The sequence below is a fragment of the Bufo bufo genome, chromosome 1 (genome assembly GCF_905171765.1).
Source record: "Bufo bufo chromosome 1, aBufBuf1.1, whole genome shotgun sequence".
In the NCBI taxonomy this organism is placed as follows: domain Eukaryota; kingdom Metazoa; phylum Chordata; class Amphibia; order Anura; family Bufonidae; genus Bufo; species Bufo bufo.
Window position 1 is genome coordinate 837598023 of NC_053389.1, and position 16666 is coordinate 837614688.

Below are 16666 nucleotides of genomic sequence, written 5' to 3' on the forward strand. Positions count from 1 at the left end.
TTTTGAGAATGACACAAATATTCGTTTTCACAAAGTTTGCTGCTAAACTGCTTTTGGATCTTTGTTTCAGTTGTTTCTGTGATGTAGTGAAATATAATTACACGCACTTCATACATTTCAGAGGCTTTTATCGACAATTACATGACATTTATGCAAAGAGTCAGTATTTGCAGTGTTGGCCCTTCTTTTTCAGGACCTCTGCAATCCGACTGGGCATGCTCTCAATCAACTTCTGGGCCAATTCCTGATGATACAACCCATTCTTTCATAATCACTTCTTGGAGTTTGTCAGAATTAGTGGGTTTTTGTTTGTCTTCCCGCCTCTTGAGGATTGACCACAAGTTCTCAATGGGATTAAGATCTGGGGAGTTTCCAGGCCATGGACCCAAAATGTCAAGGTTTTGGTCCCCGAGCCACTTAGTTATCACTTTTGCCTTATGGCACGGTTCTCCATCGTGCTGGAAAATGCATTGTTCTTCACCAAACTGTTGTTGGATTGTTGGAAGAAGTTGCTGTTGGAGGGTGTTTTGGTGCCATTCTTTATTCATGGCTGTGTTTTTGGGCAGAATTGTGAGTGAGCCCACTCCCTTGGATGAGAAGCAACCCCACACATGAATGGTCTCAGGATGCTTTACTGTTGGCATGACACAGGACTGATGGTAGCGCTCACCTTTTCTTCTCCGGACAAGCCTTTTTCCAGATGCCCCAAACAATCGGAAAGAGGCTTCATCGGAGAATATGACTTTGCCCCAGTCCTCAGCAGTCCATTCACCATACTTTCTGCAGAAGATCAATCTGTCCCTGATGTTTTTTTTGGAGAGAAGTGGCTTCTTTGCTGCCCTTCTTGACACCAGGCCATCTTCCAAAAGTCTTGGCCTCACTGTACGTGCAGATGCGCTCACATCTGCCTGCTGCCATTCCTGAGCAAGCTCTGCACTGGTGGCACTCCGATCCCGCAGCTGAATCCTCTTTAGGAGACGATCCTGGCGCTTGCTGGACTTTCTTGGATGCCCTGAAGCCTTCTTAACAAAAATTGAACCTCTTTCCTTGAAGTTCTTGATGATCCTATAAATTGTTGATTGAGGTGCAATCTTAGTAGCCACAATATCCTTGCCTGTGAAGCCATTTTTATGCAACGCAATGATGGCTGCAAGCGTTTCTTTGCAGGTCACCATGGTTAACAATGGAAGAACAATGATTTCAAGCATCACCCTCCTTTTAACATGTCAAGTCTGCCATTTTAACCCAATCAGCCTGACATAATGATCTCCAGCCTTGTGCTCGTCAACATTCTCACCTGAGTTAACAAGACGATTACTGAAATGATCTCAGCAGTTCCTTTAATGACAGCAATGAAATGCAGTGGAAAGTTTTTTTTGAGATTAAGTTAATTTTCATGGCAAAGAAGGACTATGCAATTCATCTGATCACTCTTCATAACATTCTGGAGTATATGCAAATTGCTATTATAAAAACTTAGCAGCAACTTTTCCAATTTCCAATATTTATGTAATTCTCAAAACTTTTGGCCACGACTGTACATGGTGTTCCCGCCATCTTTCAATGGCTCATGGACATTGTGCTGCGTCCACACCATCGGTACGCTTCGGCTTACCTGGACAAGTAAACAAAGTAGAGGCTATATGGAATTGGCCCCGACCTATCACAACTCAGCAAGTAAAGTCGTTCCTGGGAATGGTTAGATATTATATGAGGTTTGTTCCCCACTTTGCTACGGTGGCCGCACCCTTGACAGGACTCTTGAAAGGACACAAGTCAGTGATGGTTCACTGGGATGATCAGGCGGAAATGTCTTTCTCCACTTTGAAGTCGGCCCTGTGTGGGTTCCCGGTTTTGGTGACAACCAACTTCAAAAGGGAGTTTATAGTACAGACCGATGTCTCTGAAGTAGGCCTCGGAGCTGTACTGTCTCAGGAAGTCAACGGGGAGGAGCATCCCATTGTCTTCCTCAGCCGCAAGCTCACCCCAGCCGAGACCAGGTACAGTATAGTGCAGGCACTCGAGTCTCTCCACTACTATTTGTTGGGCAGAAAGTTCTGCCTGGTGACTGACCACTCCCCTCTCAAATGGATGAGCCAGGCCAAGGTCAGAAATGCCCGGGTCACCCGGTGGTTTCTCTTTTTACAGAACTATAAGTATTCGGTGGAACACAGGGCAGGCCGGTTACAGGAAAACGCAGATGCCCTGTCCCGGGTATACTGTCTAGCGTGTGTTCACCCCCTCAGGGTTGAACAAAGGGGGGAGGTATGTAGGAAGGTACAAGGGGTCATCATTGATGGTAGGTATGTGTCACCAAGGTTCCTGCCGGTATTTTCATGTGTCAGTGGCAGTTAATGCCGATTGACACTTTTGATATTTTAGTATGGCTGTAAATAGCTGATCCGGGATGGCTCTTATTGGGAGTAGTCAAAGTGCTGGATGGGTGACTACTCCCCACGTTCCAGGTCTGCTGTGCTCAGCAGCAGGGAACACCCTGTGTGTTGTGATCTGAGCCCTGTGCTGGGCTGAAAAGCTCAGACACGTGTGTTGGGAGAGCAGGCCACCTAAAGCTTGCATTTAGACTGCTGGAGGCAGAACCGGTGACGTTTTTGTTATGCATGAACTTTCTACTCGATGTGAACAAACACCCACCCTGCAAAGAGTGTTATTTGTTTGACCTTATGTGTGAATAAACACGGACATTTGAATCACGAACTTGTACTTTGCCTCTGTACTGCACCCGCTTATCCTAACTACCAGAGCGAATCCCCACGGTATTCACACTCTTTACTCAGGGTCTCGGTCTCTCCAGAGATGTTCCATAGGTTTCAGGGCTCTGATTGGGCAAGTCGAGGACATTCACAAAGTTGTCCCTAAGCCGCCCCTGTGTTGTCTTGGCCACGTACTTCAGGTCATTGCCTTGTTGGAAGGAGAACGTTTCACCCAGTCTGAGGTCCAGAGCTCTGGATCAGGTTCTCATTAAGAATATCTCTATACTTTGCACCATTTAGCTTTCCTTCCTCCATTAACAGTCTCCCTGTCCCCCCAGCATGATGCTGCCACCACCATGCTTCACTGTAGGGATGGTATTGGGCAGGTGATGAGCGGCGCCTGGTTTCCTCCAGACATCATGCTGCCACCATCACGCTTCACTATATGGATGGTATTGGGCAGCTGATGAGCGGCACCTGGTTTCCCCCAGACATGATGCTGCCACCACCATGCTTCACTGTAGGGATGGTATTGGGCAGGTGATGAGCGGCGCCTGGTCTCCTCCAGACATGATGCTGTCACCAGCATGCTTCACTGTAGGGATGGTATTATGCAGGCGATAAGCGGCGTCTAGTTTCCTCCGGACATGACGCTACCACCACCATGTTTCACTGAAGGGATGGTATTATGCAGGCGATGAGCAGCGCCTGGTTTCCTCCAGACATAACACATAGAATTGAGGCAAAAAAGTTCAATCTTGGTTTTGTCAGAGCCAGGCGGCTTTCGTGTGTCTTTTAATTAGGAGAGGCTCCTTTCTGGCCGTTCAGCTATAAGCCCAGATTGGTGGGGGCTGCAGTGAGGATTGACCTCCTGGAAGTTTCTCCCATCTGCACACAGAATCTCTGGAGCTCAGCCACAGCGACCATTAGGTTCTTGATCACTTCTCTTACCAAGGCTCTTCTCCCCCGATTACTTAGTTTGGTGTGGTGGCAGCTCTAGGAAGAGTCCTGGTTGTTCTTCTTCCATGTAAGAATTATGGAGGCCACTGTGCTCCTGGGAACTTTCAGTGCAGCAGAAATGTTTTTGTCTTCTTCTCCAGATCTGAGCCTCCGCACAATCCTGTCTCTGGGCTCTACAGACAGTTCTCTCCTCCTCCTATTTCTAACATTCTGTTCTCACTTTCTCATTATGGGGGATTTAGTACAGAATGATGGGGTACAGGGGCGGATTGGCCATAGACCCTATAGTGAAATTTTCACGGTGGGCCGATGCCCAGGGGGCCACCTAAGCCCCCCTCTCTGCCGCTGGCTGTGAGAATCAGGTTCTTGTGTACCTGGACAGAGACCACACATGCCCTCCTGAATTCAACTGCTGTGGCCAACATCTTATCTCCTAAGCCCCCCTGCTCCATATCTTAGAGACAACTGGAGGAGGACCATAAATGGCAGAAATTTATGGCCACCACAGAGGGACTGTTCTTGCGGCAATATATTGTTATGAACTGTGGAATATGGTTGTAACAGGAAAGTATTTTGTGTTATGGTATTCCTGACCTCGCCTTCTTTGTATTGCCCCACCTTCTGTCAATTTGGACCCGCATCAGCATGGGGCCACTTTTATTTTATTTTTTTCCAGGGACACTTTAATTTCCAAGTCCGCCCCTGATGGGTTAACTTATAGCACAAGGAGTAAGATATGGAGCAAGACAAGGGTGTGAAGACTTTCCCAATGCACTGCACATTCAGCAGTCACCTCCACTGTATGAGGACAAGTAATCAACACAACTACAGCTCGTTCCCATAGGAAGTCATTGTTCCCGAACAGCAGATCCCTGTTTACACTATGATTTTAGGGGCCGGGTGAAAGACATGATCACACGATGAATGGCAGCTGTCGGTGTCTTTTACACAATTATCGGGAACAGGTATTTCGACAAACCCTATTCCCTTTAATCATTCCATGTAAAAGGACCTTCAGTCCCACAGCATTAAGAGATTAGCGGCCATGTGGAGAACACCCAGGACACTCAGCCTGTAATCATCCGAACAGATCAGATAATTAGGATGTTACAGCCTAGGAGAGATGTCAAATTCAATCATTCTGCTTAAAAAATAGCAGCAGTTCTTTATCTTCTTCCTCCATGCAGAAAACAAAAAAGGCAAAAAAGTAATAACCACGTTATATGATTATATAGCAGCATGAGGGGGAGGTGACCCTTAAAAACCTCTGTGACTGTGGTGGACATACAAAAACGTTACCGGACAACGGCCCGTAACCATAATCCTGTCTTTTAAATCGGTTATCCCACTAAAAGCATCTATCCACAGGATAGGCGATAAATATCGGATCGTAGGGAGTACGACCACCGAGACCAACATCGATTTCAAATGAGGGGTCCCCTCTCGTATGGAGCAGTGGTCAGTCTACCGCTCCATTCACTTCTATGGGACTGATGCAGAAAGTTCTCCGAAATTCTCACAGAAGAGAATGGAGCAGTGGACCGGCCACCACCACTGTGTTCAGAGACTGGACTCGGGGACTGTGTTCAGAGACTGGACTCGGGGACTGTGTTCAGAGATGGGACTGGGGACTGTGTTCAGAGACGGGACTCGGGGACTGTGTTCAGAGACGGGACTCGGGGACTGTGTTCAGAGACGGGACTCGGGGACTGTGTTCAGAGACGGGACTCGGGGACTGTGTTCAGAGATGGGACTGGGGACTGTGTTCAGAGATGGGACTCGGGGACTGTGTTCAGAGACTGGACTCGGGGACTGTGTTCAGAGACGGGACTCGGGGACTGTGTTCAGAGACTGGACTCGGGGACTGTGTTCAGAGACGGGACTCGGGGACTGTGTTCAGAGACGGGACTCGGGGACTGTGTTCAGAGACGGGACTCGGGGACTGTGTTCAGAGAAGGGACTCGGGGACTGTGTTCAGAGGCGGGACTCGGGGACTGTGTTCAGAGGCGGGACTCGGGGACTGTGTTCAGAGATGGGACTCGGGGACTGTGTTCAGAGACGGGACTCGGGGACTGTGTTCAGAGATGGGACTCGGGGACTGTGTTCAGAGGCGGGACTCGGGGACTGTGTTCAGAGACGGGACTCGGGGACTGTGTTCAGAGACTGGACTCGGGGACTGTGTTCAGAGATGGGACTCGGGGACTGTGTTCAGAGGCGGGACTCGGGGACTGTGTTCAGAGATGGGACTCGGGGACTGTGTTCAGAGACGGGACTCGAGGACTGTGTTCAGAGACAGGAATCGGGGATCCCTTGATCTTTTGAGCACTGGGATCCCAGCTGTTGGGAGGACAGGGTGACTCCTTATTTTTAGGATCGCGGTTGGACCCCATAGATCTGATAAATATCTCCTATCCTGTAGGTAGTGGAATAACCCCGTACAGAAGAAAATAAAAACTTTTTAGGAGGGGACGACTGCCCCATTATATAAAAAATAAGGAGGTTGTCTCCTCTTATCTCACTAAGGCAGTCCTTCCCAGGCAAGTAGGTGTTATTGAGATCTCCCTTTATGGCACAGCTGCAGGCGAGCCCCCGACATGAACCAGCCCACCGATATCTCACCACGTTCGGGATCCTTAGGGTTTATTCACATGTCATGGTTGTGTCATGATTTTCCATAAAACTGCTGCAGTTTTGCTTTAAATGCAAAAAATCGTAAGGTGTGAACAAACCCTCAGAGCTGTAAATGTCAGCGCTATTAACAGCCAGGATAAGCATGTCAGGAATTGTTCTGTGTCATTCCCGCAATGAAGGGATGCGGCCAGTCCCAGCCTGTGTCACCACCTCACACCCTGTGAACGGTGAGCACCCTGCGCTCTAATAACATCCTTTATTATCGCCGTGCCATAAAAATTGTTAAATGAAGACAGCTAATCCCGTTTTATGTGTTCTGAGACTCGTCAGCACTAATGATACACTGTCATTCGTGGGACGTCCCATTCCAGGAGCACGGATGGAGCTGAGGTCCCTGACCATGCAGTCGGTACTGATGTGGGGAGGACAAGGGTGTGCACATGTACCCAGGACATCTCGACATAATATCTGCAGGACAGCAATGAGCATGAAGTAGTGATTGCATTAATTACTCGTAGCTATAGAGGGAGCAATCACAATGGGCCCCGGTGCCTAAGGGGCCCAAGCGTCTTCCACAGGACACCAGTCCTAGCTACGGTAGATGATGTTTAGGGGACCCAGGTACAGATTTTGCATTGCGGTGATGGAGCTTCCGGTTACGACTCTGATTGGACTGTCCTATAAGGTAAGGCTTCATCTGGTGTCAGAATACGGCCATACGTATTTTCCGGTCCACAAAATACAGATGACGTCTGTGTGACATCAGTATTGCATCCGTTTTTTGCTGACCCATTGACTTCAGTGGGTCCCTGGTGCTCATCTTGTGGTCAAGAATAGGACATGTTCTATGGGCACACGAATGAGGACAGCACACGGGTAAGACCCATAGAAATGAATGGGTCTGTGTGCAGATCAGACACGAATGCATGAGGCCTACATCAGAATTATTATGGCGTCTACAAAGTGCGCTGCGTTATATTACATTCTGTGAGATGTTAGGTCTACATGTTCTGTACATGACATTAAAATGCTATGTCTGTCCCAAAATATGGCCTTACCCAGGATACATCTACTCTGAACCTTCCTGTCCCTACAGTATCCCAGGTCCCTGTCCATACCTTGTATCCCTGTCCTGCCTGTATATCCCTTGTATCCCTGTCCTGCCTGTATATACCTTGTATCCCTGTCCTGCCTGTATATACCTTGTATCCCTGTCCTGCATATACCTTGTATCCCTGTCCTGCCTGTATATACCTTGTATCCCTGTCCTGCCTGTATATACCTTGTATCCCTGTCCTGCCTGTATATACCTTGTATCCCTGTCCTGCCTGTATATCCCTTGTATCCCTGTCCTGCCTGTATATACCTTGTATCCCTGTCCTGCCTGTATATACCTTGTATCCCTGTCCTGCCTATATATACCTTGTATCCCTGTCCTGCCTGTATACATCTCAAATTCCTGTCCTGGCTGTATATCCCTCATATCCCTGTCCTGCCTGTATATCCCGTGTATCCCTGTCCTGCCTGTATATACCTTGTATCCCTGTCCTGCCTGTATATACCTTGTATCCCTGTCCTGCCTGTATATACCTTGTATCCCTGTCCTGCCTGTATATCCCTTGTATCCCTGTCCTGCCTGTATATACCTTGTATCCCTGTCCTGCCTGTATATACCTTGTATCCCTGTCCTGCCTGTATATACCTTGTATCCCTGTCCTGCCTGTATATACCTTGTATCCCTGTCCTGCCTGTATATACCTTGTATCCCTGTCCTGCCTGTATATACCTTGTATCCCTGTCCTGCCTGTATATACCTTGTATCCCTGTCCTGCCTGTATATACCTTGTATCCCTGTCCTGCCTGTATATACCTTGTATCCCTGTCCTGCCTGTATATCCCTTGTATCCCTGTCCTGCCTGTATATACCTTGTATCCCTGTCCTGCCTGTATATACCTTGTATCCCTGTCCTGCCTGTATATACCTTGTATCCCTGTCCTGCCTGTATATCCCTTGTATCCCTGTCCTGCCTGTATATACCTTGTATCCCTGTCCTGCCTGTATATACCTTGTATCCCTGTCCTGCCTGTATATACCTTGTATCCCTGTCCTGCCTGTATATACCTTGTATCCCTGTCCTGCCTGTATATACCTTGTATCCCTGTCCTGCCTGTACCTCACTCATATCCCTGTCCTGCCTGTATACATCTCAAATTACTGTCCTGGCTGTATATCCCTCGTATCTCTGTCCTGCCTGTATATCCCTTGTGTTCCTGTCCTGGCTGTATTTACCTTGTATCTCTGTCCTGCCTGTATACTCCTCCTATCCATATCCTGTCTGTATTCAACTTGTATCCCTGTCCTGTCTGTATCTACCTCATACTCCTGTCGCTTCTGTATTTACCTTGTATCCCTTTACTCATTGTGTTTACCTTGTATCCATGTCCTTCCTGTATTTACCTCATACTCCTGTAGTATCTCTGTCCTGCCTGTATTTCCCTCGTATCTCTGTCCTGTCTGTATATATCTTGTATCCCTGTCCTGCCTGTATATCCCTCGTATCCCTGTCCTACCTGTATATCCCTCGTATCCCTGTCCTACCTGTATATCCCTCATATCTCTGTCTGTTTATATCTTTTATCTCTGTCCTGGCTGTATATCCCTCATATCTTTGTCCTGCCTGTATATCCCTCGTATCCCTGTCCTACCTGTATATCCCTCGTATCCCTGTCCTACCTGTATATCCCTCGTATCCCTGTCCTACCTGTATATCCCTCATATCTCTGTCTGTTTATATCTTGTATCTCTGTCCTGCCTGTATATCCCTCGTATCTCTGTCCTGCCTGTATATCCCTCGTATCTCTGTCTGTATATATCTTGTATCTCTGTCCTGCCTGTATATCCCTCGTATCCCTGTCCTGCCTGTATATCCCTCGTATCTCTGTCTGTATATATCTTGTATCTCTGTCCTGCCTGTATATCCCTCGTATCCCTGTCCTGCCTGTATATCCCTCGTATCTCTGTCTGTATATATCTTGTATCTCTGTCCTGCCAGTATTTCCCTCGTATCTCTGTCCTGCCAGTATATCCCTCGTATCTCTGTCTGTATATCCCTCGTATCTCTGTCTGTATATATTTTGTATCTCTATCCTGCCAGTATATCCCTTGAATCTCTGTCCTGCCTGTATATACCTCGTATCCCTGTCCAGCCTGTATATCCCTCATATCTCTGTCCTGCCTGTAAATCCCTTGTATCTGTCCTGCCTGTATATCCCTCGACACTCTATCCTGCCTGTATATCCCTCGTATCTGTGTCCTGTCTGTATATCCCTCGTATTTCTGTCCTGCCTGTATATCCCTCGTATCTCTGTCCTGTCTGTATCTATCTTGTATCCCTGTCCTGCCTGTATATCCCTCGTATCTCTGTCCTGACTGTATATCCCTCATATCTTTGTCCTGCCTGTATATCCCTCATATCTTTGTCCTGCCTGTATATACCTCATATCTCTGTCTGTATATATCTTGTATCTCTGTCCTGGCTGTATATCCCTCGTATGTTTGTCTGTATATATCTTGTATCTCTGTCCTGGCTGTATATCCCTCATATCTCTGTCCTGCCTGTATATCCCTCATATCTCTGTCCTGCCTGTATATCCCTCGTATATCTGTCCTGCCTGTATATCCCTCGTATCTCTGTATTGCCTGTATTTCCCTCGTATCTCTGTCCCGCCTGTATATCCCTTGTATCTCTGTCCTGCCTGTATATCCCTCGTATCTCTGTCCTGCCTGCATATCCGTTGTATCTCTTTCCTGTCTGTATATCCCTCATATCTCTGTCTGTATATCCCTTGTATCTCTGTCCTGCCTGTATATCCCTCGTATCTCTGTCCTGCCTGTATATCCCTTGTATCTCTGTCTGTATTTATCTTGTATCTCTGTCCTGGCTGTGAAACCCTTGTATCTCTGTCTGTATATATCTTGTATCTCTGTCCTGCTGTATATCCCTCATATCTCTGTCTGTATATATCTTGTATCCCTGTCCTGCCTGTATATATCTTGTATCTCTGTTCTGCCTGTATATCCCTCATATCTTTGTCCTGCCTGTATATCCCTCGTATCTCTGTCTGTATATATCTTGTATCTCTGTCCTGCCTGTATATCCCTCGTATCTCTGTCCTGCCTGTATATCCCTCGTATCTCTGTCTGTATATATCTTGTATCTCTGTCCTGCCTGTATATCCCTCGTATCTCTGTCTGTATATATCTTGTATCTCTGTCCTGCCAGTATACCCCTCGTATATCTGTCCTGCCTGTATATCCCTCGTATATCTGTCCTGCCTGTATATCCCTCGTATCTCTGTATTGCCTGTATTTCCCTCGTATCTCTGTCCCGCCTGTATATCCCTTGTATCTCTGTCCTGCCTGTATATCCCTCGTATCTCTGTCCTGCCTGCATATCCGTTGTATCTCTGTCCTGCCTGTATATCCCTCATATCTCTGTCTGTATATCCCTCGTATCTCTGTCCTGCCTGTATATCCCTCGTATCTCTGTCCTGCCTGTATATCCCTCGTATCTCTGTCTGTATATATCTTGTATCTCTGTCCTGCCTGTATATCCCTCGTATCTCTGTCTGTATATATCTTGTATCTCTGTCCTGCCAGTATACCCCTCGTATATCTGTCCTGCCTGTATATCCCTCGTATATCTGTCCTGCCTGTATATCCCTTGTATCTCTGTATTGCCTGTATTTCCCTCGTATCTCTGTCCCGCCTGTATATCCCTTGTATCTCTGTCCTGCCTGTATATCCCTCGTATCTCTGTCCTGCCTGCATATCCGTTGTATCTCTGTCCTGCCTGTATATCCCTCATATCTCTGTCTGTATATCCCTTGTATCTCTGTCCTGCCTGTATATCCCTCGTATCTCTGTCCTGCCTGTATATCCCTTGTATCTCTGTCTGTATATATCTTGTATCTCTGTCCTGCTGTATATCCCTCATATCTCTGTCTGTATATATCTTGTATCCCTGTCCTGCCTGTATATATCTTGTATCTCTGTTCTGCCTGTATATCCCTCATATCTTTGTCCTACCTGTATATCCCTCGTATCTCTGTCCTGCCTGTATATCCTTTGTATCTCTGTTCTGTCTGTATATATCTTGTATCCCTGTCCTGCCTGTATATCCCTCGTATCTCTGTTCTGCCTGTATATCCCTCGTATCTTTGTCCTACCTGTATATCCCTTGTATCTCTGTCCTGCCTGTATATCCCTCGTATCTTTGTCCTGCCTGTATATCCCTTATATCTCTGTCTGTATATATCTTGTATCCCTGTCCTGCCTGTATATCCCTTGTATCTAAGTCTGTATATATCTTGTATCCCTGTCCTGCCTGTATATCCCTCGTATCTCTGTCTGTATATATCTTGTATCCCTGTCCTGCCTGTATATCCCTTGTATCTCTGTCTGTATATATCTTGTATCCCTGTCCTGCCTGTATTTCCCTCGTATATCTGTCCTGCCTGTATATCCCTCGTATCTCTGTATTGCCTGTATATCCCTTGTATCTCTGTCCTGCCTGTATATCCCTCGTATCTCTGTCCTGCCTGCATATCCGTTGTATCTCTGTCCTGCCTGTATATCCCTCATATCTCTGTCTGTATATCCCTTGTATCTCTGTCCTGCCTGTATATCCCTCGTATCTCTGTCCTGCCTGTATATCCCTTGTATCTCTGTCTGTATATATCTTGTATCTCTGTCCTGCTGTATATCCCTCATATCTCTGTCTGTATATATCTTGTATCCCTGTCCTGCCTGTATATATATTGTATCTCTGTTCTGCCTGTATATCCCTCATATCTTTGTCCTACCTGTATATCCCTCGTATCTCTGTCCTGCCTGTATATCCTTTGTATCTCTGTTCTGTCTGTATATATCTTGTATCCCTGTCCTGCCTGTATATCCCTTGTATCTCTGTCCTGCCTGTATATCCCTCGTATCTTTGTCCTGCCTGTATATCCCTTATATCCCTGTCCTGCCTGTATTTCCCTCGTATCTCTGTCCTGCCTGTATATATCTTGTATCTCTGTCCAGCCAGTATATCCTGTCACAAAGAGCGGCCAGCAGTGTCACACGTGCTGCCCCTGCTATCACACGCCCCCTAGTGGCCTGAACGCTCAATGCCTTCCAATACGTTTCAGACCGCAGATCGTCCACTGTGGGGATGCGATCGGTGAACTGAAACTGCCGGAATTTGGGCAGCAGACAGGCTAGGAGGGAGCGTGCGGACTACAGAAAACATACACTACGCAATATGTAGGTAGACTGCCACCATCCCTTGTAACAGGGCAAGGGAAACCCTTGACTAAACACGACAACTATCTGGGGAGCGACTCTTCAGAAACGGCTAGGATTCGTTCTGCGGTGCTCAGAGCAGGTATGAGGCTGAAGAAAATGACTTTAACGTCATTTATTATACATACAATACAAATGATTAACATATACAGAAATTATTAAAAATAACCATTATAGGGAAGGATAGTCCAGTGTAAGATAAAAAGGGAAAACAGATGAAAGGGAATACTTAGTTTCTGAAGAAGAATGTCCTTTGTGGAAAGTCCACGAAAGTCTGTTTGTTCCGGAATAAAAAGTCCGGTAAATATGGCTGCCAGCCCACCTTGGTCCTCGTGGCGGGCTTCTTCAGGTGATATTACACAAGGGAGGACTCCCAGTAGATTTCACTCGTGGCCTTATGAAGGGTCCAGCTGTTAGGGCGGGGTCTCAGGCTCGGCCCCTGGGCTGGGTGCTGTTATTCGGAGGGAAGTTCAAGTCCCAAAAATAGGACATTTTCATATCTCAGCACACGTCCGTCGCACACAACTAATAATGACGAATTTACGATCCTCCGAAAATATCGATCTCATTGACACTATACATGAGAACTATATCATATTCCGTTACTGAGATGTTTAATAACCTGGATGTGGCTTATCCCAGCGGCATATGTTTTATATCAGAATACTCAGCGGATCCTGACCAACAAAATGATATAATTTATATATCTATCCTACGTATGATATTCGTACAAAGGGGTAGAAATCATATGACATATTCATTTTCCATTGGTGCCAGAAAGGCTGGCTCAGGCTGGTTTACGAGTCCTCTATCAGTGACAGACCAAATGTTCTTGTCAGGTGTCGGTTCGCACCTAGCTGTGAGATTCCTGCAGCAAGGAAGTTCTTGTGTAGGGTTAATTACGTTAAGAGAACGTTGGCCTCCAGGGACAACAGCTTGTAATTATAGGAATTGAATTTATCTTTATTGCATTATCTGCTGGGAATCAGGAATTGAATCTGTAATTCCTGGATGCGACAATCAAAAAATCGCTTGACTGCGTTTTATTTCCGGATATTTTGCAGTTTCTCGCGGTTCATCCGTGACATATCCCTTGTATCCCTGTCCTGCCTGTATATCCCTCGTATCTCTGTCCTGCCTGTATATCCCTTGTATCTCTGTCCTGCCTGTATATCCCTTGTATCTTTGTCCTGCCTGTATATGCCTCGTATCTCTGTCCTGCCTGTATATCCCTCGTATCTCTGTCCTGTCTGTATATCCCTCGTATCTCTGTCCTGCCTGTATATCCCTCGTATCCCTGTCCTGCCTGTATATCCCTCGTATCTCTGTCCTGCCTGTATATCCCTTGTGTCTCTGTCCTGCCTGTATATGCCTCGTATCTCTGTCCTGCCTGTATATCCCTCGTATCTCTGTCCTGCCTGTATATCCCTTGTATCTCTGTCCTGCCTGTATATCCCTCATATCTCTGTCCTGCCTGTATATCCCTTGTATCTCTGTCCTGCCTGTATATCTCTCGTATCTCTGTCTGTATTTATCTTGTATCTCTGTCCTGGCTGTGAATCCCTCGTATCTCTGTCCTACCTGTATATATCTTGTATCTCTGTCCTGCCTGTATATCCCTCGTATCTCTGTCTGTATATATCTTGTATCCCTGTCCTGCCTGTATATCCCTCGTATCTCTGTTCTGCCTGTATATCCCTCATATCCCTGTCCTGCCTGTATATCCCTTGTATCTCTGTCCTGCCTGTATATCCCTCGTATCTCTGTCCTGCCTGTATATCCCTCGTATCTCTGTTCTGCCTGTATATCCCTCATATCCCTGTCCTGCCTGTATATCCCTCGTATCTCTGTTCTGCCTGTATATCCCTCATATCTCTGTCCTGCCTGTATATCCCTTGTATCCCTGTCCTGCCTGTATATCCCTCGTATCTCTGTTCTGCCTGTATATCCCTCATATCTCTGTCCTGCCTGTATATCCCTCGTATCTCTGTCTGTATTTATCTTGTATCTCTGTCCTGGCTGTGAATCCCTCGTATCTCTGTCTGTATTTATCTTGTATCTCTGTCCTGGCTGTGAATCCCTCGTATCTCTGTCTGTATATATCTTGTATCTCTGTCCTGGCTGTATATCCCTCATATCTCTGTCCTGCCTGTATATCCCTCATATCTCTGTCCTGCCTGTATATCCCTCGTATATCTGTCCTGCCTGTATATCCCTCGTATCTCTGTATTGCCTGTATTTCCCTCGTATCTCTGTCCCGCCTGTATATCCCTTGTATCTCTGTCCTGCCTGTATATCCCTCGTATCTCTGTCCTGCCTGCATATCCGTTGTATCTCTTTCCTGCCTGTATATCCCTCATATCTCTGTCTGTATATCCCTTGTATCTCTGTCCTGCCTGTATATCCCTCGTATCTCTGTCCTGCCTGTATATCCCTTGTATCTCTGTCTGTATTTATCTTGTATCTCTGTCCTGGCTGTGAAACCCTTGTATCTCTGTCTGTATATATCTTGTATCTCTGTCCTGCTGTATATCCCTCATATCTCTGTCTGTATATATCTTGTATCCCTGTCCTGGCTGTGAAACCCTTGTATCTCTGTCTGTATATATCTTGTATCTCTGTCCTGCTGTATATCCCTCATATCTCTGTCTGTATATATCTTGTATCTCTGTTCTGCCTGTATATCCCTCGTATCTTTGTCCTACCTGTATATCCCTTGTATCTCTGTCCTGCCTGTATATCCCTCGTATCTTTGTCCTGCCTGTATATCCCTTATATCTCTGTCTGTATATATCTTGTATCTCTGTCCTGCCAGTATATCCCTCGTATATCTGTCCTGCCTGTATATCCCTCGTATCTCTGTATTGCCTGTATTTCCCTCGTATCTCTGTCCCGCCTGTATATCCCTTGTATCTCTGTCCTGCCTGTATATCCCTCGTATCTCTGTCCTGCCTGCATATCCGTTGTATCTCTTTCCTGCCTGTATATCCCTCATATCTCTGTCTGTATATCCCTTGTATCTCTGTCCTGCCTGTATATCCCTCGTATCTCTGTCCTGCCTGTATATCCCTTGTATCTCTGTCTGTATTTATCTTGTATCTCTGTCCTGGCTGTGAAACCCTTGTATCTCTGTCTGTATATATCTTGTATCTCTGTCCTGCTGTATATGCCTCATATCTCTGTCTGTATATATCTTGTATCCCTGTCCTGCCTGTATATCCCTCGTATCTCTGTTCTGCCTGTATATCCCTCATATCCCTGTCCTGCCTGTATATCCCTTGTATCTCTGTCCTGCCTGTATATCCCTCGTATCTCTGTCCTGCCTGTATATCCCTCGTATCTCTGTTCTGCCTGTATATCCCTCATATCCCTGTCCTGCCTGTATATCCCTCGTATCTCTGTTCTGCCTGTATATCCCTCATATCTCTGTCCTGCCTGTATATCCCTTGTATCCCTGTCCTGCCTGTATATCCCTCGTATCTCTGTTCTGCCTGTATATCCCTCATATCTCTGTCCTGCCTGTATATCCCTCGTATCTCTGTCTGTATTTATCTTGTATCTCTGTCCTGGCTGTGAATCCCTCGTATCTCTGTCTGTATTTATCTTGTATCTCTGTCCTGGCTGTGAATCCCTCGTATCTCTGTCTGTATATATCTTGTATCTCTGTCCTGGCTGTATATCCCTCATATCTCTGTCCTGCCTGTATATCCCTCATATCTCTGTCCTGCCAGTATATCCCTCGTATATCTGTCCTGCCTGTATATCCCTCGTATCTCTGTATTGCCTGTATTTCCCTCGTATCTCTGTCCCGCCTGTATATCCCTTGTATCTCTGTCCTGCCTGTATATCCCTCGTATCTCTGTCCTGCCTGCATATCCGTTGTATCTCTTTCCTGCCTGTATATCCCTCATATCTCTGTCTGTATATCCCTTGTATCTCTGTCCTGCCTGTATATCCCTCGTATCTCTGTCCTGCCTGTATATCCCTTGTATCTCTGTCTGTATTTATCTTGTAT

At 46.4% G+C, this 16666-nt stretch overlaps 1 protein-coding gene across 1 annotated transcript in view; it reads left to right on the top strand.

Annotated features, from left to right (window-relative positions):
* Nucleotides 1-6695: 6695 nt before the first annotated feature.
* Nucleotides 6696-16666, top strand: part of LOC120986669 (UDP-GlcNAc:betaGal beta-1,3-N-acetylglucosaminyltransferase 7-like) — a 46169-nt gene continuing 36198 nt past the window's right edge. The window contains exon 1 of the mRNA XM_040415340.1: nucleotides 6696-6987. Within this exon, the coding sequence (XP_040271274.1) occupies nucleotides 6904-6987 (84 nt within the window). The 5' untranslated portion in view covers nucleotides 6696-6903. The remainder of the gene's footprint in view (nucleotides 6988-16666) is intronic.